General features: G+C 50.9%; 1 protein-coding gene across 1 annotated transcript in view; it reads left to right on the top strand.

Moving 5' to 3' along the window:
• LOC116068158 (thyrotropin-releasing hormone receptor-like) overlaps window positions 1-3,940 on the top strand; it is a 6,921-nt gene extending 2,981 nt beyond the window's left edge. The window contains exons 3-4 of the mRNA XM_031337392.1: window positions 939-1,332; window positions 3,381-3,940. Coding sequence (XP_031193252.1) covers window positions 939-1,332; window positions 3,381-3,776 — 790 coding nt within the window. The 3' untranslated portion in view covers window positions 3,777-3,940. The remainder of the gene's footprint in view (window positions 1-938; window positions 1,333-3,380) is intronic.
• Window positions 3,941-11,049: the final 7,109 nt, after the last annotated feature.

Genomic DNA, 11,049 nt, shown 5'->3' with positions numbered 1-11,049 from the left:
TTTTTTGGTTTTACAAGACAGAGTTTATAGCCTTGCCTGTCCTAGACTCATTTTGGAGACCAGGCTGGCCTAGAAATCACAGAGCTCCACCTGCCTCTGCCTCCCAAGTGCTGGGATGAAAGGCGTGCGCCACCACACACAGCCTTAGCTTGATTTTCTTATTTCTGTGCTTGCTTGTTCATTTTATGAGATGGGGTTTCATTTTGAATACGTACTTGAATGGCAAACCGTCCTTGAATTCTCTTCATAGCTGAGGCTGGCTCAAACTCATAGTTACCCCACTGCTGAGTCCTGGAATTACAAATGCACAACTGTGCCTTGCTTAGCTCCAACTGTAACACCCCAGAGACAAACAGTCCAGTGGTTAAACACACTGAAGTGAAGCCTGAATGTTGGGTCAAATTCAGCTGTACCACTGGCAGAAGCAGAGGCATTGAACTCAGTGGCTACGTAGGGCTGCCCAGAATCTGCCACATCCAAATGGTGAATCATCTGCTTCTCTAAGCCCTATGTGTACTTGTCTGGGGATAAGTCACCATAGGGATGCCTCATCTGTACCATGTGATTGTCCCCAGGGGCCTAAGGGTGAGCAATAAAGGCATCTGCCTGTGAGAGATGTACAATATGGCCCCAGCCTTTGGTGGAGGGTAGCACAAAATGCTTTGACAGCACATGATATCTTTAGACCACAAAGGTGCCTTTAGAAGGGATGGGGATCACAGGACAGGACATTTTCTGCTCTGTTCCTCTCCAGAGACTGGCTTTGCTCTGCCTGTCCTTGAAGTGTCCTTGCTCTAAACCTCTACAGCCCTCTTCTTCAGCCCTTCCAAAGTACGGCTCAGCCACTACTACCTAGACAAGTCTCAGCTTGGGACAGGTGTCCCAGACATACGACAAGCAGTCCTTAGGAGCCAACACGCCTTGCTTGTGTCCCACAGGTACATTGCCATTTGCCACCCAATGAGAGCACAGACTGTGTGCACTGTGGCCCGGGCCAGACGGATCATTGCAGGCATTTGGGGGGTCACATCCCTCTATTGCCTACTCTGGTTCTTCCTGGTGGACCTCAATGTCCGTGACAACCAGCACCTGGAATGTGGCTACAAGGTGTCCCGAGGCCTCTACCTGCCCATCTACCTGCTGGACTTCGCTGTCTTCTTCATTGCACCCTTGCTGGGGACCCTTGTGCTCTATTGCTTCATTGGGAGGATCTTATTTCAGAGCCCATTGTCCCAGGAACCCCAGCAGAAGGAGAGGCAGCCCCATGGACAGAGCGAGGGTACACCAGGCAACTGCTCTAGGTCTAAGAGCTCCATGTCCTCCAGGAAGCAGGTTAGGGGTCCTCCTGGGTGCAGGTGGGGTTGCATGTGGGGGGAGTCATCGCGAGAGACATGGTTATGCAAGAGAAGATAAAATATATAGGGTGTGACTGGGAAAGCAGATAAGTGAAACAGTCACTTGGTTAATAATTTGTCCAATCGTCTGTCCATCCATCTATCCACCCACCTACCTAACTACCCATTCATCCATCCATCCACCAGCTGCTTATCCATTCATCTATCCATCTACCCATCTACCCACCCATCCATATATCTATCCACCCACTCATCCATCCCTCCACCCATCCATCCATCTACCTACTCATCCATCCATCTATCCACCCACCCACACATCCATCCATCCATCCATCCACCCACCCATCCATCCATCCATCCATCCACCTACCCAGCCATTCATCTATCCACCCACCCACCCATCCATCCATCCATCCATCCATCCATCCATCCATCCACCTACCCACCCATCTATCCACCCATCCATCCATTCAACTACTCACCCATCCATCCACCCAACCATCCATCCATCCACCCATCCATCTATCCATCCACCCATCCATCTATCCATCCACCTACCCATCCATCCACCCACCCACCCATCCATCCATCCACCTACTCACCCATCAATACATCCACCCATCCATCCATCTATCCACTCATCCATCCACCTACCCATCCACCCACCCATCCACCCACCTATCTGTCCATCCATCTATCCATCCATCCATCCATCCATCCATCTATCCATCTACCTACCCATCCATCCATCCACCTGCTCATCCATCCACCCACCTACCTACCCATCCATCCACCCATCCATCCATTCAACTACTCACCCATCCATCCACCCAACCATCCATCCATCCACCCATCCATCTATCCATCCACCTACCCATCCATCCACCCACCCACCTACCCACCCACCCATCCATCCACCTACTCACCCATCAATACACCCACCCATCCATCCATCTACCCACCCATCCATCCACCTACCCATCCACCCACCATCCACCCACCTATCTGTCCATCCATCCATCCATCCATCCATCTATCTATCCACCTACCCATCCATCCATCCACCTACCCATCCATCCACCCACCCACCTACCTACCCATCCATCCACCCACCCATCCACCCACCTATCTGTCCATCTACCCATCCATCCATCCATTTATCCATCCATCCATCCATCCATCTACCCATTCATCCATCCACCCATCTACCCACACATCCACCCATCCACCCACCCACCCACCCGTCCACCCACCTACCCATCCACCCACCCATCTACCCACCCACCCATTCATCCACCCATCCATCCATCCATCCATCCATCCATCCATCCATCCATTCATCCATCTACCTATCCATCCAATACCTGCCAAGCCCTTTTATGTGCCAGGTGGGTGCTGGATCACAGAGAGGGAGACCATGGAAAGGCCGTCAGATGCCCTCCTCGTAGACAACAGTAGAACCAAGTAAACACAAGCCTGTCCAAAGTCAGGAAGGAAAGAAACATGGGAATGAGTGATGCTGGAGAACAGCAGTTAGGAGACAGTTCAGGGGTCTTTGCTGATGGGTGACAAATGGATAGAGCTCTGAGCTTGGCAAGCAAGAAACCCAAGCTGGGAACATGGAAGTGTTTCAGGAAGAGGGATAGCCAGGGTTGAGGGGAGCAAGAGCAGCCAAGGTTGAACAGGAAGAGGAACAGCCAAGGTTGAGGGGTGGTGGGCAGGCTGAGCAGAGAAGCAGCTTTGAAATGGGAGCAGTCAGGATGGAGAAAGGAGGTCTGGGTGGCTGAAAATGAAGTGAGTGTCACAGTGGAGACCCTGTCTAGGGCCAGGGACTTATAACAGAATTGTGTTACAAAGACATTGGAAGGGGGTGGTGACTGTCCTAATGCTGTCTGAGGCCCAGTTCTGAGAGATCCTCAACCTTCTGGTTTTGGCATCTGACGTATGCGGCAACCCCATTGTCAGCTTCTTCCTGTGCAGTTGTGAGTGTCTCACAGCCACACCCCCCACCTTTCCTCTCCGTAGGCCACCAGGATGCTGGCCGTGGTCGTGTTGCTATTTGCAGTGCTGTGGACCCCCTACCGCACACTGGTGCTGCTCAACTCCTTCCTGGCCCAGCCTTTCCTGGACCCCTGGGTCCTGCTGTTCTGCCGCATCTGTGTTTACACCAACAGCGCCGTCAACCCTGTCATCTACAGCCTCATGTCCCAGAAGTTCCGGGCGGCCTTCCTGAAACTCTGCTGGTGCAGAGCAGCTGGGCCCCAGAGGTGTGCAGCAGGCGTCCCCACCAGTAACTTCAGTGCTGCCCAGGAGACCTCTCTAGGAACTGAGAAGATGCAGCCGGGCTCCAGTGAAGTCTCAGGTCTGACAGCAGCTGGTTCCCTGCATTGCCAACAAGAGCCCCACTTCAGTGTGCTTTGAGGACTCCTGCCTGGACCTGACTCCACTTCCTGGGTTGGCTTACTCTCTGGCATGGTTGACATCTTCTCTGAGCACTGGCCGACCATCAGGAGAGGGGCAGGCAGGTCCTTGCTTCTGGGTCTCCAGAGGTTCCTTTACCATGAAGGAGGATACTGGAACCCTCTCAGCTGGACCCTGTGTGGGTAGTTCTCTACTCTGAAGAGAGGCCGGTGAGAACAAAGAGGAGGCTTGGAGCCCAGCCTTCACTGCCTGTGGGATCAAACCCCGTTATCTGTTTTCACTCAGCACTTTAAGCATCTTTCATAGTTATTACAGAAAGAATGTTCTTCCAGGCTTTGATCACATGTGTCCCTTGGTGAGCCCATGCACTCAGGTCTCAAATGTGGCCACTGGGCAGTGGGGGTTACATAGAACAGTGTCCAGCCAGTCACAACGGCACCCAGGGCTGCTCTGTGATATTCAGCCCCAGCCCTCCTTCTGGTCTTCCATAACTGTAGGCAGCCCTGCCAGTGATTTCACCAAGCAAGCCCACCCACCACAGGTGTTCCTGGAGGAGACCATTTGTCTTTCCAGCTGCCATAAGAAGCCACCTCTACCTCCTCCACCCCAAATGTGCAAGCCTGGCTCCCTGAACCCACTTTGCCAGCTGCTGCCCTGCATGCTCTGACTTTCCTGGAGGTGCTCTGCAGACTCAAGAGATGAGAAGGCCAGCAAAGCCATCGCTGGGGGTCAGCCCCAGCACTGTCTGTAGGACTACGGGCTGAGCCTGAGGATAGCAGGCCTCTGTGTCCTACCCTGTAAATGTGGTCAGTGACCTGGGACCTCCAAGGCTGAGGGACTCAGTAGTAGGTCTCAACAAGCAGGACTATTTACTCTGTGACTGGAGACTTCAAGAAGGCAGGAATTGGGGTGGGGGGGGATGTCTGTGTGTGTGGGGGTGTGGTTGGCCTGGGTGACTCAGCCTACTCAAGCAGTTTCTGGCTTCCTGGCTTCCTGGCTGATGTGGTCCTAGTGACTCATCCCTGTGCTGGGGACCTGGAGTGAGTGCTCCAAAATAGGGCTCTTTAGGGGCTCTGGTTGCTGAGTCTGGGCTGGTGTTTAGAACCTCAGGAGGAAAGTTCACACAAAGGTGGGGGTGCCCCCACGGCAGCTGAGCCCTGTCTCCGGCCTTCCAATGTCATTCTCTCCAGCCTGAGGGGCACACGCTCTAGAAGCCCACACAGGCTGGCTGTCCTAGGCCAGCACTTGCTCCATCCTGGGCCAGCTGGTTCTGCCACCCTTTGAGCAGGTTTTTCCTGAAACACCCCAGGGGATCTTTCTCCAAAGATGCCCCTTTACCCCGTGACTCAAAACCACAGTGTTCTTCCTTACCACACCCATGTGACATGCAAGTGTCCCCTTGCTGAGAGGCACATTTTCTAGAAGCCCCCACACCAGGCTGGCTTGCTGATGTGGCCAGACAGACCTGACCCTCAGCTCTGCCCTGTCTCCTGCACCATTGTCTGGGATCAGAGCTTATGTACACTGGGAAGAAGTGTGTGTATGTGTGGGAGGCACAAATGTGGGGAACAAACATGGACGTAGGGCAGGATAGGCACAGCCATGGCCTCCCACACTGTCCCGCCTACCTGTGTGAGATGCTTGCACAGGTACAGCTCAGATGTGTGACCTCGCCCTATAACTGTGGCCTGGACAAAACCACCATCCTTTTTCATGGGTCTCCTGATGTCAGATACACCAAATGTTTTCCTGTCCTATCTCGTTTTTTCCTAGTCCACTGTTCCCCTTGAAGCACAGCATCATCACCAACATGGCTGTGCCACACCTGTTGGGGGTAGATAGCAGCCATCGCCTCATGTCACATGACAGGCTCACACTGGCCTGTTCTTTAGTTAAGCTAGTCCATGATGCTGACAGTCAAGTGATGGAACCCACAGGTATGACTGATGCCTGCCCACCCAGCTCTAAACACCATTCTTACCCTGTGCCTCCTAGTGGCACCTGAGCCCAGCATCTGGCCCCTCCCTGAATACTTCTCTCTCTCCTAGTGTCGCAGTGAGAGTTGGGTCCTTGGTTCTTGAACCATCTCAGGAAAGAATTCAAACGGGACTGGAGAGATGACTGAGCAGTTAAGAGCACTGACTACTCTTCCAAAGGTCCTGAGTTCAAATCCCAGCAACCACATGGTAGTAGCTCACAACCATCCATAACAAGATCTGATGCCCTCTTCTGGAGTGTCTGAAGACAGTGACAGTGTACTTACATATAATAAGTAAATAAGTCTTTTAAAAAAAGAAAGAATTCAAGCAACACACAGACAGTAGTGGAAGCTAAACTGAGCTGTACCCCAGGCCCAGAGAAAGTTCACTGAATGAATGGAGCTCCATCAAGACAAGGGCCATCCAGGGATCACTCAATGCCGAGCTGGAGGGTGGCTTTCACTGCCCCAGACTTTCTCCTCCTGACTGTAAGGTGGATTCTGGAGTTTGATAACTCCAAGAACCTTGTAGCTTGCTGTGCAGTGCATAAGTCTCTGCCTAGAAGTTACCTGCAAAGTCAGAATGGCACCTCTAATGACATGGTGCATTGAGCTGTTCACAAGAGCTGGGGGCTAGCTCACTGAATTTAGTTCTTGTTCCTTACTGTATGCACCAGAAAGCAGCATCCTTACCCATGATGCCACGAGTACAAACTGCTACATTCCCAGGGTCCTGAATCTTAACTCCTCCTTGTCTCATTCATGTCCAGCTAAGTGAATAATCAGTAATGTCACTGTGTGTGGGCAAGTGACAGATTCTGCTTATCCCCAAGTATGGGCAGGGTCACTGGTCATCAGTCTGTAGATGGCCTGAAGAGGTGCCTGCTCAGCTGGGCAGCTGCCCAGAAAGCAGTTGTCTAAAGATCCTGGGCTCTATGAGAGCTGTTCAAAGTGTACAAGACAGTTCCTGGGACACTGGGGCAGAATGTCAAATGTGTCAAACATGGACCTAAATCATCACATCACGACAAACAGACTCTCTGGAGATTTTGTCTCTTGCTGTTACACGCCTGGTATGCTCACTTTCTTGAGTGAACTTGGGTCTTGTAGAGCCCAGCTCAGCTTGTGGCTAGGCAGAGCTCTTGAGGTCAGAAACATGCCATCCTTGGAGACAATTGTGCTTCAGTTCTATGCCCAGCTGTTGCCTATCATAGCTTCTCTTTGTAGACCATGAGGTCAGTGGCCAATCCCACTCTTGGCTTGGAATGCTTTGTTTGGTAGAGTTGCTGGTTGGTTGGTGAATGCTCTCTAGGCATATGGTGTCCTGTTATTCTGGAGTTTCTCCTTTGAACGGTGGCCTTAGGATCTGGTGTGGGATGAAGCAGGCCAGCAGCCCAGCATGGCATGGGTCTTGTAAAGGTTACTGACGTTCGGCCACTGTGGATTCATGCCTCAAAAGCAGGCTTCCCAGGTTATGCTGAACACCACGATGGAACAGACCTCGAGGGTCCCTCTGGCTCTGAATCTGACTCCACTTTACACTTGTGGCAAGGTTTCTGTCCTGGGGAGGCAGCTGAGGACCCATGAATGGAAAGATTGTAGAGAAAGACATGGAAGACATGAGCCTTCTTCAGGACTGCCTAATACTACATGGACATTTGCAAATGCATGCATTTGCTCATGTGTAACAGTCTTTTACATATATATGAGCTGTGCTTGGAACAAGTGTGAATAGCCTGTCTTATGTATGTTTTTCCCTGGAGGCCAGGTGACCATGGATGCCTGTTCCAAAGCTTGGGTTCTGGAACCTTCTCAGATCACAGCAGACTACAGACACCTTGTTTCTCTCTCTCTCAAGACTCAGGAAGCTCCAGGTCTTCCATGGTCAGCTACACCCTCCCAGTCACCAGTCACTCAGGCTCAGCCCTGTGAGATGCTGGTCTATTCCACAACATGACGGCCTCCGCATCCTTCCTGAGGAGACCGGATGACTGCTCAAGGCTTTCCACAGACAAGCAGATCCAGCCAATGAGAAGTGTGGTCTAGAAACACAGTAATTAGCCTGGAAGCCCCATTTGTCACCTGCAGTTCATCTTAGAGCCGCCTAGGTAATTGGAAGGCCATCAGTATGGGTTTTGTGGGATTTGAAAGAATAGTATTAGCCTTTCTCACTCCCCTGCAGCTTCTGGGAGCTATAGGTGCTAGAAGACAATGTATCTACTAAGCTTCCTTTGAGTATCAAGGACAAGTAGGAGACAAAAATAAAAAATAAACAGTTTAATTCTTATTGGTGGGAAAGGGGAAAGGGGCTTCTATTTTTGCAGTGATTTTACTCTAGACAGCCTGGCATGTTAGACTTTTCCCATGCTGTTTTAAAAATATTATATATATATATATATATATATATATACATATATATAATATATTTGTATATATAAATGTAATATATAATATATAAATATATAATATGTATATGTGTGTATATGTATATATGTGTATATATATATGTATGCGTATGTGTATGTGTATGTGTATGTGTATATGTATGTGTATGTGTGTATATATATATGGTTAGGGCTATGCTTATGACTGCAGTACCCTCAGAGACCAGAACAGGGTGTTGGATCTCCTGGAGCTGGAGTTACAAGTGGTTGTGAGCCACCCAGTACGGGAACTGGGAACTGAACTCAGGTGCCTTGCAGAAGTAGTGACAAGTGCGCTTAACTGCTGAACCATTTCTGCAGCAGCTCTCTGGGCCGGTTTTGTGAGTCTTTTTTTTGAGGGGGGGGCAGGGTCTTGCTATATTGACCAGGCTGACCTTGAACTCTCGAGCCTCCTATTTACAGCCCGTGAGTGCTGAGATTGTAGTCACACATGACTATCCTGCTATTTCTCAAGGCCTTAGGAACTGCTCTCCTACCAATCTAAAGCTGGAGTTCTATCTCCCAGTGGGGGATGGATCAGGGCTAGGCAGATATCAAGGGACAGAGACACGGGTGATATACAAAGCTCAGGGCTCCTGGCCAGGTGGCCATCTGTTTTCCTGTTTGCTATCTCTGGAGGATGGGGATTGGAAGCAGGAAGCACAGTGCCTCTAATGAAACATTGCCAGGACACTTTGGGGAAGATGGCAGCTAAGGGGGATCAAGGAGGGATGGCCCAGGATGAAGCACAGGGCAGACATCTCACAGTGGAGTCGCAGCAGCCCTGCCTCAGCCACAGCCACTGAAAAAGAAAGCAGGCAGTGCTGTTTGGTTTGGCTCCCCTAAGACCAACTGGAGCGGAAGATGGAAACAGCTGCTGCTCTGGGGAAGGGGTGATTTGATTTGAGAGGAGGCAGGTCAGGATGGGGACCATCACACCTGGGGACCTTATGTACAACTGTGACATTTATCCTCTGCACCCTCCATGGCATTTGCCATGACCTCCATCCTGTGGCAGAGAAGAGCCAAGTGACCTAAGTGCTGGGCACCCTCACATAGCAAGGAGTTGAGTGGGACCCAGGTAGGTGGTGGGGCACTCGGACAATCCACAATAGACACCACAGCCCTGAGGTCCTTGGAGCACACTGTCCTTAATCCTGAGTGCTCAGAGGGAATGACAGCTGTAGACATGACACGCTGTGCTGGATGCCACTGTCATGGTCTGCTTAGGAAGCGAGACACTTGATGGGTGCCCCCTAAGTGGCCGGTGAGTGACCTGGATGCATGAGGAATTGACTCTCAGCTCCCCCCTGAAGGCTATAGGAAGCTGGGCTCACACAGGTCCCACCCACCGAGGACACCACTGCATCAAATGTTGGCAGATCAAAACTCCTATTTTTTTTTTTTCTGCTGGGAAATCCAGGCTCCAGGAAGAGAGGAGACTTGCCTGTCCTGCTTCCCATTGCCTGATGCTCGCAAGAGTGGTGGTCCATTGGGGCCAGATCCCGGTAAACTTGGGGTGCAGAGGCTTCTCTGCTGGTCAAGTTGGAACTGCATCTACACAGTACTGACAGGTTTTGTAACCCCCAAAAGTCATCAGGGTTTCTGGTCTCTCTAAATGGTTAAGGGAGAGGTTACATATCCTGTGCTGGCCCCAAGGATGCAAAGGTAAGGTGGGAGGAGCCCAAGGGTTCAGCCCCAGGACTTGCTTCGTGGTGCATTTCTAGTTTAAGTGAAGAAGCCCAGAATCCAGACTGAGTTCAAGTTGCGGGAGTCCTGCTGCCTGGACTCAGTACTGAGAAAAGCCGCTTGGGGAGAGGCAGTGACCGGGGGACCCATTTCAAAATAATAATGAGGGGATGGGAAGAGGAGGTAGAGATGATCCCCTACATGTAGAGGGGGAACCAGAGTGTCCAGGATGGAGCTCTCAGGGGGCTCTCTCAAAGCCACCAAGGGCTTTGATGCTACACAAGGGACAGGTTTGGCATGCAAGGGCCCTCGGTCCTCACCTGTGTTTACACCAGCTGCTCCAGGCACCAGCAGGCTGACACCTCTAGATACACTGGTTTCTGTCTCCCTCAAGGCCTCCCTAAATATCTCTTGAAGCCCAGATAAAGAACAAAAGGAAGCATTTCCCACTTCCCACTGGGTCCCACAGGTCCCCACCTTCATCTACCCCAGGCTCCCTGTCTGCAGTCTCCACCCTGCAAACCCCCATTGACTCTGCTGCTCACCCTCCCCCTAAGCTAAGCCGGACAGCTCCTCATAGCAGCCCATTCTGCATGCACATAAATTATCTTTTAATTGAAAGGTTATAAGCTCTTTAATCTTGCTTATTGTAGCTGAGATGATGTATGTTTGTACAGCTTTATTGAATAATGAATGTCTTGCCTCCCAAACACCCATTTAATTTGCTTTACAGTGGCTGTGTGTGGGGTGGCCTGTGTGTGAGGAAGAAAGGCCCTACACTTGCAATGCCTAAAAACTGTGGCTCCAGGGACTAGGGGGATGGATGGCTTAGTCGGTAAGATGCTTACCACACAAGCATAGGGGCTGAACTTTAGCACCCATGAAATGTATGTGGAATCCCAGTGTTGGGAAGGGAGAGGCAGGATTAAACAAAATAAAAATAAATAAATCTTAAAGGAGAAAAAAAAAGAGATTAATCCAAAACTTGCTCTCAAAACCCAGCAAGTTGGTAGTAATTAAGGAGGGCCTCCAGTCCACACAAGCACAGGACACAAATGTGCTAATGCTACTGGGAATACTCAAGGATTTGACGAGATGTCTTCCCACTCTCCATGTGCTGTGGGCTCCGTAACAATCTACACAGCTTACCTGGCCTGTCCTCCAGTGTCCCGAAGGCCTGTGG

The sequence above is a fragment of the Mastomys coucha genome, unplaced genomic scaffold, assembly GCF_008632895.1.
Source record: "Mastomys coucha isolate ucsf_1 unplaced genomic scaffold, UCSF_Mcou_1 pScaffold22, whole genome shotgun sequence".
NCBI lineage: Eukaryota > Metazoa > Chordata > Mammalia > Rodentia > Muridae > Mastomys > Mastomys coucha.
This window is presented reverse-complemented; position numbering and strand designations above follow the sequence as displayed.